Genomic DNA, 17,230 nt, shown 5'->3' with positions numbered 1-17,230 from the left:
TACCTGCAAATTGCTCAGGTCCTGAAATATATGAGCAGCCTTAGACTATCACACTACCACCACCATTTTTGACTGTAGGTGTGAGGTTCTTTTGCTGAAATGCTGTGTTAGATTTATAACAGAATTAATGGGACTCACACCAGAAATTTCACTCTTTTCCTGGGAATGTTTCCCAAAAGTTGAAGATATTTGGGGGTTTTTTTGTAGCTAATATGAGACAGGCCTTCGGGATTCTCTCATGGATGTAATTTTTGTCCATTCTCTTTCTCATTGTTGAATCATGAACATGAACCCTAACTAACAGTAATAAGACATGGGTGTTGCCAGTGAACTAAACCAAAAAGAAAGCGGTTGATCACAAATAAAGATTAATTTATGATATAAATACATGGTTCTTAATCTCATGATCCAATATCCTGCATATTTTAGTTGTTTCCCTGGTGCCACATGCCTAATTGAAGCAAACAGAGGATCAAAAGGCTTCTACAGCACTTGATGGCACACTGACAAGGTATTGGAATTATTTGATTTAGGTGTGCTGGAGCAGGGATGCATTTAAAATATGAATCACTGGGCCCTGAGGACCAGAGTTGGGAATCTGTTACGTTTAAACTTTTTGTTAAGGTTTGCAAGATATTGGACCCCAGAATGCAGACGAGCAGGCATCGTGATGGTAAGTGAAAAAAGGTTTAATAACGAAAACTCACACTCAGCAGGAGGCAGGAACAAAACAAACAGGCAGGCAAGACAGGCATGGCATGAACAAAAAGACAAGACTTGGTTTGCGAACAAGAAATGAGCATGAGAACTAGACATGAGCATGAGAGATGTTTCCGCGACGACTAAATGAACAGGTGTGATTATATGGCGTGAAAACCAGGTCGAGCAAGGAGACAGATTAACAAAAACAGAGTTCAGGCGGGCGACCAGGAGGTCGTCCCGAGCAGGCACAGAGTTCAGGCGGGCGACCAGGAGGTCGTCCCGAGCAGGCACAGAGTTTAGGCGGGCGACCAGGAGGTCGTCCGGAGCAGGCACAGAGTTCAGGCGGGCGACCAGGAGGTCGTCCCGAGCAGGCACAGAGTTCAGGCGAACCCTCGGAGGCTGAACCCTCAGAGGCTGAAGCAGAGCCCGAGGCGTCGGCGGGACCCTCAGTGACGTGAGTAGGAGCTGAGGCGTCGCCGAGAACCTCAGTGGCGTGAACAGTGGCCGGACCCTCAGTGGCGTGAGCAGAGGAGTCTCCGGGGCCCCCGATGAATTGAGCCGGGGCGTCCCTCTTACGACGTCCTCTGCGCCGTGTGGAGGGGGTTGAGGCTGACTTAGGGTCAGGCGTCATCCCAGGCTGTGGTGTGTCTGGCCTGGAGTCAGGCTGTGGTGTGTCAGGCTGAAGACCTGGCTGTGGACCTGACGTGGGCTGCTCTGCAGCAGCAGCTCCCTGGAGTCCTGGCATGGGCTGCTCTGCAGCAGCAGCTCCCTGGAGTCCTGGCGTGGGCTGCTCTGCTGCAGCAGCTCCCTGTAGTCCTGGCGTGGGCTGCTCTGCAGCAGCAGCTCCCTGTAGTCCTGGCGTGGGCTGCTGTGCAGCAGCACTCATGTGCCTTGGTGTGGGTGAAGGACGACGGCAGTAAAACAACCTTACTGCCGTTTAATAATCCATCTGTATCTGCCTTATCCTCTCCATCAGCTCAGGAGAGGAATACAGGAGACTAGTCGTCCTGAGGCTCTTTATTTGGCATGCATAGAACCTCAAGCGCTGCTCCAGCTCGTCAGGTGTTGCCTCAGAACACCGGGCTGGAGCGAGCACAGACGGCATGGGCGGAGGTGCAGCGAGCCTGGCAGACAGTGCTGTGGCAGATGAAGATGCGGGCTTACTTGCAGTAGCGAGCCTGGGAGACAGTACTGTGGCAGACGAAGATGCGGGCTTACTTGCTGCAGCTCTCATGTAGGCTGGCTGGGAAACCACCTCCTCGGCAGCCGAACCAGGCGCTCCGCGCCGACGTCTCTTGCGGCGGGAGGAGGCCGAAGACTTCACTGCTGGACCAGAGTGCGCAGCCAGGGGAGCATGCGGAGAATGGCGACGAAGGGAACCTGTCCTCGGACATGGAATCGCCAACCTGGGTCCATCATAAGCCGACTGCGGCACAGACAGCCCTGCAGACCGGCGCAGTGACTTCTCCGCCTCCCGAGACAGGAAGGTAAAGAGGTCCATGGAGCTAGCCTGATGCTTATCCGCGAGGTCCATTGTTGGCGGAAACATTCTGTTATGGTTTACGAGATATTGGACCCCAGAATGCAGACGAGCAGGCATCGTGATGGTAAGTGAAAAAAGGTTTAATTACGAAAACTCACACTCAGCAGGAGGCAGGAACAAAACAAACGGCAGGCAAGACAGGCATGGCATGATCAAAAAGACAATACTTGGTTTGCGAACAAGACATGAGCATAAGAACTAGACATGAGCATGAGAGATGTTTTCGCGACGACTAACAGAACAGGTGTGAATATATGGCGTGAAAACCAGGTGGAGCAAGGAGACAGATTAACTAGAAGCAGGTGAACCGAATAAACTTAATTAACAGAACAAAACGTGACTGGAGCAAAACAGAGACTCTTGAACACAAACTAGAAAAACATGAAGCAAAAGCATAACCAGATCCAAAAACCAAACTTGACAAAACATGAACAAGATGACAAAACAAAAGCATGACCAGGAAAATAAACAGAAACCTGATTCAAAACTTGAACAGTGAAAAACATAAGGAAAAAACCCGAAACCAAAAACCAAACAACCCCAAATCATGACACTTTTAAATGTTTAAACCTTTCCATAGCACTGTATGTTAGGTAAGTATCTCTAGGAAGAGTTGTGCAGGTAAAACACTAATATTTCTCTGCATTGAAGCCATTGAAGCCTATTTATTTAAATCATCTTTGATCCTTATAGACATTTTGCGGCATGTCAACTGGGATGACTGATGTCATGTACCAATGAACATCAATATGTTGCTACAATACCTGAGATGCTACCAGTTTTATTGTTATGATTGTGATTATAAGTATTCCATTTTTACTTAAAAAGTTGTCAGAAATGCTCAAAGAAAGATTGTGGACTTACGCCTCCAACTTTTTCAAAGAATCCGCCATTGCTCCCGAAGTGGATGAGCTGCTCGTTGAAGAACCAGGTGAACTTTAGCTCCAGTGAAGGGTCATGGCTCACCTGACATGGCAGGACCACACTCTCACCAACAGTGATGTCCAGAGTTGTGGGCTGTGTAGTAATGATGGTCGGCTCTAAAACACACATTCAGGCACATTTGGTTAAACCGCTCTATTCCTTTTTCTAGAGCAGTGATGGGGAAACAGCCGAGCCATTCCATCATTCTTATGGATATGTCAGATTCAGTTCATAGAAAGAGATGCAGGAGGGAGCACACAGCAAACCATGGTGCACAGCTACAATAAGTAGAATTAGTTTCAGCCTGAGCTCGTCTCTGTTGGAACTCTGAGACGTGTCTTTCCTAAATCTGGGAAGCAGCCATGTGTCACTGTCAGCTCAGCCTGGAACTCTCCTCTCCTGGCTGTACATTCCCTGAACACACTGCAAAGGAAAACAGTAAACAGCAATCCCTCTAATCTTCGCTGTTCTCCTTATAGACCTGCAGTTACGTTGCATTTCCACACATGGTTATAAAGCAAGTGTCCTTTATCTGTACTTGTCTGAAAGTAGTGGAAGATGAAGGTGTAAAGACATGAGAAAGGTGAGATGAGAAGGTGAATCTTAATTATTTGGAGTGTGCAGCACCTGTCTCCCTCTTGGGGGTGCTGTGATTATAGTTCAAACTGCCACTCTGAGCACAAAGACACATGGAGTAAAGTAACCATGGCAAAATTATTCCTGGCGTGGGAATGGCTGCATGTAGAAAGTGCCGACAGTGCAGTCCTGAAGGTAGAAGTCCTTAGTGTGTTTGACACCTTTGTTCTGGTGGCTCTTTTTCGTACACGTTCCTAATCTGATTCATCCAAGTAGAAGAAATACCATTAACGGGAAGCATTTATGGTCCAGTGTCTATACAAAATGTCTATAAAAAATGTAATTGTAAACAAATGTTTTGCTGGACCAAAGGTAAACATTTCTATTGGGGTTGTGAAGGTTGCTGCCATAGTGGCACATGAGGTAGGCAGTATTATGCTGTGGTGATGCTCCTTTTCAGCACGGACTGACAAGAAGAGTTTATCAGAAGATGGATTGGCCAAAAAACAGGACAATCCTGTCAGAAACTCTTTTAGAGGCTGGGGTGAACGTTCACCTTGCAGTGGGTTAGCTCAAACCACATGCGTGTGTTAGAATGGCCCAGTCAAAGTCCAAACCTAAATCCAAATTAGAATCTGTGGCAATACTATGAAAATTGTTGTCTAAGACACTCCACCCAATATGACTGAGTTTGAGAAATTTTGGACATTAAGGCAAAAACGTCAGTGTTGGTGTGTTAAGGTGATGGAGAATAACCTAAAACCCAGTCAGTGGTAATTTCAGTGAAAGATGGTTCTACAAAATATTGACTCAGGTTTTATTTGACAAAAAAATTAAAATAGTGAATGATTTTTCTTTCACTTTGGGTTAACCTATCACAAATAACTACACTAAAGTTTGTGGTTGTAACAAAATGTGAAAAAGGTTAATAGTTTTGGAAGGTACTGAATGCTATATGAAACACTGAATTCTATATGAAACATACTAAGTATTTTGATATAGAGGCACAATAATAACCTTGTTTTTAACACATACTCATCTCCCGTTTCTCCTGTCACGACCTCCAGGGATTCACTCTGACAATGACAGTAGAAATTTTCCAACTATTATCCTCCTCCGTCATCATTTATGACATATTATATGCACAGCCTAGGTTGGTTACCCAAGCTCATGCTAGGCTGATGAGCGTAATTTGATTCATTTCCATCTTGAATAATGCTTTGTTACCTGCTGCCACTGTAAACGAACGGATAGTAACATATTCATTTAGCAGGGTCAGGACGAGACAGGACAGAGAGCGTGTTAATGAACTCTGACAGTCTGCTTGGCACCTCAGGAAAGCTCTTAGGTGGGTCAAACACAGGCTTCCACATTTCAACTGACATTAAAATATAAAACAGGCAAAGACTAATCCTTAATGAACCAAAACAAATCTGGTCGAAGTTAACATCTACAGGCACAGCTGTAAAAAATACAATATTGTAAGTTCTTAATTTTTTCTTACTAATTTTAAAAAGGGAAACCAATATATTATATAGATTCATAACATATGGAGGGACATATCTCAAGGCTTTATTTCGAGTGATTTTAGTAATCATGGCTTACAGATAATAAAACCCCCAAAATTCAGTTTCTCAGAAAATTTGAATATTACAAAAGATCAATAGAAAAAGGAAATTTTAAACAGTAATGTCAGGCTTCTGAAAAGTATGCTAATTTCTATGCACTCAATACTTGGTTGGGGCTCCTTGAGCATGAATTATTGCATCAATGCAGCATGGCATGAAGGCGATCAGCCTGTGGTTCTGCTGTGCTGTAATGGTGTAAAGCCCAGGTTGCTTTAACAGTGGCGTTCAGGTCACCTGCATTGTTGGATCTGGTATCTCTCAACTTCTTCCTGACAATATACCATAGATTCTTTATGAGGTTGAGGTCAGGCCAGTTTGCTAACCAATCAAATCCTTTAACACCATGGTCATTGAATCAGTTTTTTGGCACCTTTAGCAGTGTGAACCGGTACCAAGTCCTGCTGGAAAATAAAATCAGCATCTCTATAAAGACTGTCATCAAAAAGAAGCGTGAATTGCTCTAAACTTTCCTGGTAGGTGGCTGTGTTCACTATGGACTTCACAAAACCAAGTGGACCAACACCAGCAGATGACACTGGACCGACAATCATGGAAGCTTCACACTGGACGTCAAGCAACATGGATTCTGTGCCTCTCCACTTCAAATAAAATGCAACCAGCTTCTTTAGCAGTGACCTTTTGTGGCTTACCCTCTTTGTGTAGGATATCAGTGACTGTCTTCTGGACATCTGTCCAGTCAGCTGTCTTAAACATAACCCTGACTAAGAGACTATTTACAGGCTCAGGAGACTTTTACAGGTGTTTTTTCTTCATTTTCTGTAAGCCATCATCATCAAAATTACAAGAAATAAATGCATGAAATATTTCCTACTATGTGTAATGAACCTGTGTAATACATGCGTTTAACTTTATGAAATTAGTAACAAAATATATTGAACTTTTCCACAATAGTCAATTTTTTTTAGATGTACCTGTATTTTGCAACAACATGCATTTAAAACTGTGAAAAATTGATGGCTCTCATTGGCCTTTATATATTAGTATGCGTGGGCATCCAGATTTCTCTCGCTTACTGCTGCTGACAGGCTCTAACTCCCTAACCCTAGGCCTCTGTGGATAAAGGAGCTAAAGAAAGTGAGGGAGGCCAACAAAGTTAAAAGCATATGTAAAAAAAACCTAGTCTTTCTGTGTAGTGAACATCCTTGCCAACCAATGTTGAAGGGGATTGTATTAGGTGTATAGAAATAAACATTTCAGAAGCCTAACATTTTTGTTTAAAATATATTTTTTTATTGATCTGATGTAATATTCTAATCAAACACGGAATTTTGGATTTTTAATATTTGCCATAATCAACAAAATTACAAAAAATAAAGGCTTGAAATGTTTCCCTTAATGTGTAATGTATCTATATCAGTTTCACTTTTTGAAATGAGTGACAAAAAATATTGAACTTTTTCATGATATTGTAATTTTATGAGCTATACCTGTACAGTGGATCTCAAAACATTCTTTGGCTAAAGTAGGATATTTTTGTTAGAAAAAAACAGATCATGATCACTTTGAAAGTAATTCCACACATGATGTGAAATTTATCCTGTCCAATCCAACAAAATGCAATAGCCAGGTTCTATAAATTCAGTAGTTTTCTTCTAAAAAGCAAACAAATCAGTGAGGAGGAACTAACAGTGCAAACCTTCAATCTAACACTTTGCTGGGCTTCCCTCTTATTTAGTTTCAGAATTAAATATTCTTTCAAAGGAGTCTCAGCATCTCACATGTGGAATTGACAATATTCTCCCACTCTACCTTGCAAAATATATCCCAATTGGATAGACTGTGAGGACATCTCTTGTCCACACCCCTATTTAGGTGACCCCACATATTTATAGTGTGTCAGATTTAGTTTTGTGCCTTTCCAAAACTTCACACTTCATCTAATGAAGTCATTCTTTTGTTGGTATGTTCTAGCTGACACATTAGGGTTTTGTCAGGATCTGCCATTTTGGACTTTGTTTTGGTTTTGTGTTTGTTTACTTTTCAGCTAGGTGTTTCTATTCCTTTGGGTTTAGTAGTTATGTTTGTTTATTCCTTGTGTCATCCAGATAGTTTTGTTCTATCTCCTGCTCCTTTGTTTAGTAGTTCTTTCTCCCCTCGCCTATAGTTCCCTTGGTGGTTGCTTTGTCATTTATTTATTACTTAGAATGGTTTTCTCCTCTGGTTATTATTATTATTATTATTATTATTAGAACAGTTCTCTTTGCTTCTTTGGCTTTTCTAGTTTAGTTTCTTGGTTAGTGTTTCTGTGCTTGTTTACTGTTAGGTTAATTGTTCTTGAGGCATTCTTCTAGTTTATTAGTTCTCTTTGGCCTAAGACCACTTTTTGTTATTATTTACCCAGTTGCCTGTTTCCCTTAAGATTAGTTATTCTTTCCCAGCCTTGCTCTCTGTATAGTTCCTCATGTCCCTGCTTTGTCTAGTTAGTGTTCCTCCCAGTTAGTTTAGTGTTTGTTTACTTTTTATCAGTCAGGTGTTTCTTCTGTTCCCTCTAGTTTCTCAGTTTACTATAGTTAATGGTTATTCTAGATACTTCATTTGGTTATTTATCTTTGCCTATAGTTTTGCTTAGATCTGTTTTTCCTGGGTTGTGTTAAGTAGTTTAGTATCTTGTCCAGCTCCTCGTGTTCCTGGTTACCCCTGCTAATTAGTTTCACTTATTCCCTCAATTCCCTGCAGCCTGGTCCACACCTGTTACATGTTTCCTCTGATTACCCGCCTCCCTGTCTCATTGGTCCATAGTCCACTTCCCTCAGTTTATAAGCTCTCTAGTTTTCATTGTTCCCTGATGGTTTCTTACGTTGACAACCCTTGTTGAATTCCCGAGTTCCTCCTTATGGTTTGTTTGTCTCCTGACTGTAGACTTGGATTACTTACCTGTAAGTCGTGGCTTTTTTAAAATTAAAACGTCTTCTACTCACCATGCGGCCTCCTCGCCATGATCTGCATTTTGGTTTTGCCACCAAACCCACAATGCTGACAAGTTTTAAGTCAGAAATGACTTACATTAGGAACTATTCATAATTAGAATTCCCTCCACCATGACCCAAACCTTAATCTAATCAAAAGAACCATGACCATGATGCAGCCACAGCCAGCTCTCCCAGTGGGCATGGTGTTCTTTCTGTGGTAAATGTCACATTAGAAGTTTTATTTCAGTTTTATGTTTTTACATCACAGAAACCTAGGTGTTGTGTCTCTACTCATAACTGAGGGTCCAGTAGCCCAAATGATTGAAGTTCCCCAGGTGTTGGTGTGTGTGTGTGTGTCCTGTGTATGTCTGTGTCACCCTGTAATGGATTGGTGACCCATCCATGGTGCCTGCTGAAGATAGGCACCAGCTCCCCTGTAACCCTGCAGGAACCAGTGTGTATAGACGATGGATGGATGGTGTAGATGCAAATCCCCAACTTGTAAATAGAAAGAAACCTTGTATCACCTTAAATCACTACATGATTATAGTAAAGGTATAACGCATACTATTTTACCTTATCTACACAACCTTTATTTTCTGTCTGTTGAGTAATTGTTGTTTTTGTTTTTTTACTTCTTCCTTCTGATATTGACTGGAATGATGGGGATGTTATATATACTGTACTGCGGGTGCATGCATGGCGAGGCTATGTGGTAGGCTTGGTCTCATTCTAAGTCTCTCTCCATGATGTTGATTTTCTCTGGAAGTAGCGGATGATGCAACAGTTCTGCAGAAAATCATATTGGCACTTGAAAATGAAAGGCATCAACTAAGCAGTATTGTTTTCATAACATCTTGGCTTGAAATAAGGCTATAGATCTTTGATAGTGATTCAACTCAAACGTGTTGCTGCAGCCATATAGAACACAAGTAAATACCTGGATTCTGTCACTATTAAAATATTATTAACCAAACAGCAAAACAAAGAAGAAATTTGGCTTGTAGCTTTAATTCAAAACTAAAGACTGATGTGTCCTCCAAGCCCACAGAGACACTTCAGTGTCCTGCAGTTATATCAGTTAAAACTGCTCTTCTAGCAAGTGCTTCATCCTCTCCTTGCACTATTCTGAGAGTTTGTAAGTTCAAAGTGTGGGGAGATTGTTAACGACACAACTGACTCCATGAATCTTATAATCCTTGATAACAGATGTTTGGAAATGGATGGGGTAATCACAGTATAACAGCAGCCAAACAACTCTGTTAGCTGTTCACTGACCTTTCATGAAAAAAGCTCCCAAAACATACTAAAATAAAAATGAATTTGGTGTTCTGAACATTATGAATCACCACAAAAAGCAGTTCTTTCCTCAACATAAAAAAGGTATTATTGTAGTGTATGGTTGTAAGGAGTAGATGCCAGGACCTGAGACTGTAACATAATGGAAGCAGTAAAGAGAGCGAGTTAAAACCTTCATTTTGTTTCTTAGAATAGGGTGGACCTTTTTTCACTGTAATTTGCAGAAACTGAAACAACTCCAAGCATATATCCCAAACTTTTCCCTCTGGAAATTTGGAAGAAAACTTAAGCTAGCTCTGCTAAGAGGCGGGCAGAAAACACTGTCTTTGCTTCAGGATATCTGAACAACATGCGGATGGAGGTATTGATGCTGATACAAACAACTGATAGACTTATTTGCTGAATGAGACTGTATTCAAACCGATGCAAAACATGACAAGGCTGTAAAGCTGAAGACACGACTCGCCACTTGATGTTTACATGAATGAGAAATTGCTCGATGCAAAGCTCTGCGCTATTGTAAAGCAAGTGACTTACTCAAGCTGACTCACAGTGGGGACACCCAGTGAAGCAACTGAACAATATATTAGGATTGAGTGGCAAAAAGTGCCAACTAACTGTTACGAAAGTGACTCCCGGCGCTGCTCTGAGATGTGCTGACAAGCCTCCTGTGGACTGTTTCACCACAATACCATATGAATAATTCCCTTCTGTTTTAGTAGGCTTCAGGTGTAATGCATTGGTCTTATGTGTAACCACAGCATGTACAGTGACTCCAAAAATGTATTCACGCCCATGGAATTGCATTTCCCATTTTATCTGTGTACTTTACTGAGATTATACCTTATAGACCAACACAAAGGTGTGTGGAGTGAAATGAATATGGGGAAAAAAGGGAAAAAATGCCAAATAAAGTCCAAAAAGTGTGCCGTGCATTTGTATTCAGCCCCCACCAACTTCATACTTTGGACCTTTCTCTGCAGTTACAGCCAAGTCTTTTAGGCTATGTCTCCACCAGCTCTGCACAGCAAAGTCTCACATTTTGGCCTATTATTTGAAAATACATTATATTGCCAAAAGTATTGGGTCACACCACCAAATTAATCACTTCTGGTGTTCCAATCACTTCCATGGATCCAGGTGTATAAAGTTTGGCATGTAGAAACTTTCTGACCTGCACAGAGTCCTGACCTGAACCTTCTTGAACACATTTAGGATAAATTAGAGTGGAGACTGCAATTCTGGTTTTCTCATCTAACTATGAACAAACTCCTAAATCTCGTGGAAGATGTTTATAGAATAGTTAAAGTTGCTATTGTTGGGACCCAGCCATGGAAACAACATTAAAACTCCAGTACACACTTTTCTGGAACTTTCAAAATAAATTGTTTTTAACTGACTTCCAGCAACTGAGGAAAGGGGGGTAGCAGCAGACTTCCCATGATGCCACTGTCTGAATAAGAGCACCCCCTCTCCAACAAGCCGACCTCTTCCACACAATCTTCCAGAAGGACCAGATAAGGGAGACAAAGCGCGATGGTGTCTCTTTGCTGGCAAAAAGACATAACTCTTCAACTGGATCCAAGAGTGTCAAGAGTGTCATAAGATCACGCGATCATATGCACCAGTTAAGTACGAGTGATAACTGTTTGTGTACCCAGTATTCATTCATAAAAAGGGGAAATTAAGGTATAAGCATTGCCTGACTCTCTCTCTCAGGCCTGCAGAAGCAAACGATGTTCCAGAGAAGCTCCTGCAGAGGCGCGGTCTCCCAGTCTGGAAGGAAGACAACAGAGACCGCATCACCGTGTTAAAGTGCAGTGTGGTTGGTGGACACAACGAGCCGTCTTTCATCCACAGCTACGGAGGTTAGCTGGAAGCTAACCCCTTTTGTTCACACAACGAGCCACACCTTCAACCCCCCTCACAGCTACGGAGGTTAGCTGTAGCAGAGCAGAATAATATAGAAGTGATTTAGATTGAAATGATCTAAACGTTTTTCATTTTATGAAGTTGTGTTTTGTTTGTGTTGAACTCAGCTATCTTGGTGCTAGCAGAATATCTGCAGCACACATGTTCAGTTTTGTGTTCTTTGTCTGTGTTTTTAAAGTTAAGACAAACTTTATTTAAAGGGTGATTTTAAACACAGAAGATTCACCAAAACGCGCCGTCCGCGCTTATGCATTTTAATCCTTTTATTAACCCTGGTATTTTAAAGGAATGCTTTTGATTCTGGTGCTAAGCTATCATCTTCTTTTGTTAGCTCAATGGCTAACCGGTAAGAACACGTGCTTGCTACCAAAGAGTATTTAACAGAAAGGTTGTTATTTTTCAAGCTAGTGAATAATAGTTTCTAAACATCATTTTACTAAATTTGATAACTAAGTAAACACCATTAAGCCCCATTTCTCCAGAAAGATTCGTCTCTTTTCCAAAATACTCCCTTAATAATATTTCTTTAAATATTATTTGAATAAATAAAGGCAGCTAATTAGACACCGTTGAGAAATGGTCATCCAGAAGGTTGGTTTTATTCAGCAGATCATTATTTAAAACATTATTTTATCTGATCTTGCATTTTGAATGGTTGTCTAAACGTTTGCTGATTATTGCCTAAGTTGGCTCCAAGACTAACTTAACTTCACTTCCAGATTCTTCAAGATAATCCTTGGTTCTCAAACATAAACATTGCATGGTAATGTTGCATCACTCTCTTGGTCATGGTTTTCAATCGTCTTTTTAATCAACTTGTTTATATTGTACATAGCCCATTAGTCTTCGCTATTCTTTAATTCTGCTTGGTAGTTTAGTTGGATTGTTTTAGTATAGTAAAGAGTTTGTTGATTGAAATATGTTTGACTTTGAGTTGATTTATTTTTGTTAATAAATTCTTGTATTTTAAGAAATTGTGTGAATTCATTCCATGTGTGTGCAGAGTTTATGCTGTTAAATAATGTCAGAGCTCGTCTCACACCTTTCTATTTTGTCCTATTACCATCGCCTTACTGGGCTGGTATTCACAGAATAAGCTTTAACAGACCGAAATATTATTTGATAAAATATTAAAATATTAATATTAAATATTACATAATATTCTCAGATTAATAATCCCAACACTATTGCTGGCAACAGTGGGTTCATTGACATATTGGGCCTTATAGAATAAAAATAAGATGTCTATAAAGTTCATGTACAACTAAAAGTAGACAGACGAATACTGTTGGCAATATAGTGTAGCTCAAGCTCAGTCAAACTGAATGCAGAGACTCAATGAACATCCAGCCCTCACCCCAGTGCTCTCTGTTAATTAATGTTCTCTAACAAACCTTTAAGGCCTTCACAGAACATCTGTATTATATCACATAGCACATACGTCAAAACATAAAATGAGAAAAGGCCCTGTAGGGAAAGTTGTTAGAGATGGTAAAATGTAAAGAGGAGGGCATAGCAACGCCAAAGCCAAAGGTCGTGATGGGGAGGTTTTGAGAATACATTACAGTATGGTGTACTATATTTAGACGCTCCCATTCACCCGGTAAGTCCTTTGAACTAAAGCTCATGCTGTTGTATCCAGGTTCGAGACAAACTACAAGTTGTGCAGGAAAAAGTGTTTTTACTGACAAGTTAAAAGTTTTTTCTTAAAAGAATCAACCACATTGGACAGCAGACAACTAAGGTTCAAACCATGTATTTCAAAGTAAACCACAGGGATTATTTGGCATTACCTTGGTGACAGAGCCCTTAATTCCTTTGTGTAATTATTTCATTTCTGAGCAAAAATGTGAATATTAGAAAAAAATAGTCATTCAGTGTATTGGCCTTGGTGCTGCAATCCAGTGCAACACATACTCACCCTTTTCTGATCCCCACTTATTTTCTCCAAAATCAATCAAAGGCTTCTCGAGGCTAGATTTTACTGGAGGGGAGAAGAAAAACCCTTGTCTTCTACGCTGATCTGCAGATAGATACAGGACCCTTTCTGTACTGTACTCAGAGAGTGTTCAGTGGCACATCTGTACCAACCTGCTGGTGATTACTGACAGATGGCTGCTCATTATTTTTCTATGTGGCTGTCAGAAATCCCACATTGCATTAGTTTCACATCGTTGCTGCCATTCAACATAGATGACAGAGTTTGCTTGGAAGGCAACAGCTAGAATTTAGCATTGAACTGTCACTGAATGCAAGTGACATTTGGGTTATTTTTCTAATCTATGAAAGAGAGCAGTGTGTAAACTAATCAAAAGCTCATCTGCCTGATGTTTTCAAGAGACAAAAAGGATAAAACACCAACAAGAGTGGCCATTTCAAAGAATCCTGAAATCCACACAGGCTCACAGTTACATACAAACAGGTGGATGGATGGATGGATGGATGAAATCAACTTAAGTGGTTGGAATAACATTCTGGGTTTTTGAAAAATATTTGAAATCTGTCTTTGAAAGCTCAAACTTAATATAAAAGTCATACCCATGATAAATGTATGTAAGCCTCTTACTGTCATTGTAGATATAGTACCTACAACCATCTATTGTTGCAGTGTAGCTGCCTAAAGCTTTAATACTGATCTAGTTTTTCTAAAATTGTGCCCCTCTTTCAGTGATGCAGGCTCTAAACACGATGGTTCTCAACAAGGCTCATTAAAGCAAAAAACCAAGTGGTTCCTATTGGTTAAATGCACAATCAGAGAGTGGACATTGTATACAAGGCTTCTAGAGTCAAAAGACTGTGGATTGGGCCTTTATTCTTTGAGCGCCAGTGAGTGCACATGCAGCACTCTCCCAAACACACCCTGACAGATAGACTTGTACAGAGGGAAAGAACACACACAGACATATGCCTGGTAAAAACCTAATGACAATTCAATGACCCACTGCCTTCCCCCCAGAGCAGTATTTTCCCAGTTTGCCTGGTGGCAAGAACGGCACTGTTTGAAGGTAATTGGCCCTAAACTGACCCGAAATTAAAATTTTGACCTGATCATGGCACTGGATGGAAAGGTAAAGGATCACCACAGCTATTAGAATTCCTCCTGAGAGGGAACACAAATCTCCATGCATAATTTCTTTGCAGTACAGACTCGAAACCACATATATAAACCTCATGGTGGTGCTACAGGCAACAGATAAGAAGAGAGTTTTTTTGGAGCCACGTGACTGAATAGAACGTGATGAAATCTTTGAATGCAGCTGGAACACCATGCAACAAGGATCTGATACACCACACTGACTGAATATTCTCTGTCGTAAACACAATGTGCCACAGTGCTGCAAAGATTAATTGCCTTCACGGTCTAGAGGAGCAAACAGAAGCGAGCATGATACAATCTCGACACTTTTGACTTTATTGGCCATATGTAATGATCAGCAGCCATCCTAATTGCAACAGCTCATCTCCAGTGTAATCAGAATTCTGGGAGCACATCCATAATCAAGTGCAATTAATCTGCTAATATCCCCCCAGTGTTGGAATAATGGCAACATTAACGGAGCTCATCTGCCCCTCCGCTGTTTTGCTAGGTGGCTTAAATCACAACAAGAAGACACCGAACGCTTTTTTAAAAGGTTTTTTTTCCTCCAGCATTTATTTCACCAAAGTCAATTTGAATAAACTACTGTCACCTCCCATAAGGGCGGATCCTGTTACACAAATTCCCCCCTGCTAAACAGGTTTGCAATCCTCAATAAAGTGGCGCATATAAATTACCCCATCCTATCTGGCAAATAATATGAGTTGTGACAGAGAGGCGAGAGATCATATAAAGGAACATTTGTTCATTGCCAGCAGAAAGCAGCTCTAACATATGATGACAGGAAGGAAGTGGGCGAGGGTTTCAAATAAAAGACATATTTTACAAGGATAATGAGCGGATAAATGGGCTGTCTGTCTACGCCGAGAGAATATGCGGGGATCAGTTTCCTGTTTAGCTTGATTACAAGATCAAACACAGGAGCATCCACCTGTAACTGCAGGGAAAGTGGTTGGTTCTTCCTCACTACCTCCAAACTTAAAATGACTAGATGGAGAGCCTTTGTTCATCTTCCAGTAAGACAGAAAAGAATGAGGCCATGAAAAGAAGAAAGAGTGTACAGTGCTTTGTAAAGTATTTACACTTTTGAAAAATTTAACAAAAAATTAATAAATGTTGTATGCATTTCTATTCAGCCCCTTTACTCTGAAACCTCTAAATAAAATCCATGGTAAACCATAGAACATTACTACAGCAATGTGCATTTAAAGGTTAGGTGAGCAGAGTATTTATAAGAAGCAGCCAAGGTAACACTTGAGGAGCTACATCAGGTGGGAGAACGTGATGACAGGACAAATATTAGTTGTGTACTCCACAAATATGGTACTTTTAGAAGAGTTTGAGTGTATTTATTTGAGGCCATGGACAGGTGCACTGCGCTAAAGATTTGCCCACTGGCTAATTTCTATCTGGAGTCCTTCAGGCAGATCAAATAAAATATGTGTACAAAATAAACACAATATAAATTCCTTATCATTCATTATTGCAAAGTTCAAAATAATATTAACACAGTCAGTTAAAATATATAAGTTCACACTATGTATTCAGACTAATTCTGATGTAGTTCCTTTTAAACAGCCTATTCTTCTTTATTGGGGAGAGTGGAATATAGGAAGCCATTGTTGAAAGAAACCATGTACCAGCCATGTAGAGGATGCAGTGACCATGTGGAAGAAGGTTCTCTGATGAGACCAAGAGTGATGTTTTTTGGCTTACATGCAAACTACTCTGAAAACTAACAATCCTCATTACCCTGATTACATCATCCTCACCATGGAGTGGGAATCCTTTTCTTCAGCATGGACGAGAAGATGGTTGGAACTTGATACGGCGCAATCCCAGAAGAACATTTGGTGCTGTAAAAGACTTGAGAATGGAGCTTCTTGTTAGAAGTGCAACTTCCAACCGGAACAGCAGCCAGAGCTACAATGGAATCATTTACATCAAAGCAATGTCATTTGTTAAAATCACCTAATTAAAAGTTCAGACCTAAATCTAATCAAATAATCTGAGGTTAGACTAAAATAAGAATTGATGTTCACAGACGTTCTACCACTAATCTGACTGAGCTGGAGGTATGTTGGAAAGAATAATGGACAGATATTTTGAATAGCAATCCATGCCACACTTTTCAGATTTTATTTAAATCTGAAAAGACTCACAAAGAGAGGGATGGCAATTAGAAAAGTTTTAATGATGAGAAATTACATGGTTATTTCTTTGGCGCTCAGACCTGGGAGGAAGACATGAATGCTGAGAATGACATGAGCTAAGATGATCATTTGTAAGACTTAGATTTAAATATGTCTTCCCCCTGATCCGACACTGATGGTGGATTGGCGGACAGGGAGCAAGGAAGCCAGGATTAGATGTGAAGGAAGATGGTGGAGGTGGGGTGGAGGAGGGATGAGCTCAGCTGACAAGCGAAGATGAACACGGTAGAAGTTCCTTTAAAAGCAAGGCGTCGGAAGGTGATTGGATGGAGAATCAGACGGACAGGATGCTGATTGGAAGGCTGGGAGACGCACCGAAGAGTCATTGGAAGGTGGAGGCGGTGAAGGGGAGGTAGTCTTTCATTATGAATTTTCGTCAAAACTTC

The 17,230-nt window shown here is 40.8% G+C and overlaps 1 protein-coding gene across 3 annotated transcripts in view; it reads right to left on the bottom strand.

The window, feature by feature from the left end:
* Window positions 1-17,230, bottom strand: part of cntn4 (contactin 4) — a 318,997-nt gene that overhangs the window by 23,642 nt on the left and 278,125 nt on the right. For all 3 annotated transcript variants that reach the window (XM_047347049.1, XM_047347050.1, XM_047347051.1), the window contains one exon: window positions 3,110-3,285. In XM_047347049.1, coding sequence (XP_047203005.1) covers window positions 3,110-3,285 — 176 coding nt within the window. The remainder of the gene's footprint in view (window positions 1-3,109; window positions 3,286-17,230) is intronic.

The sequence above is a fragment of the Girardinichthys multiradiatus genome, chromosome 20, assembly GCF_021462225.1.
Source record: "Girardinichthys multiradiatus isolate DD_20200921_A chromosome 20, DD_fGirMul_XY1, whole genome shotgun sequence".
NCBI lineage: Eukaryota > Metazoa > Chordata > Actinopteri > Cyprinodontiformes > Goodeidae > Girardinichthys > Girardinichthys multiradiatus.
This window is presented reverse-complemented; position numbering and strand designations above follow the sequence as displayed.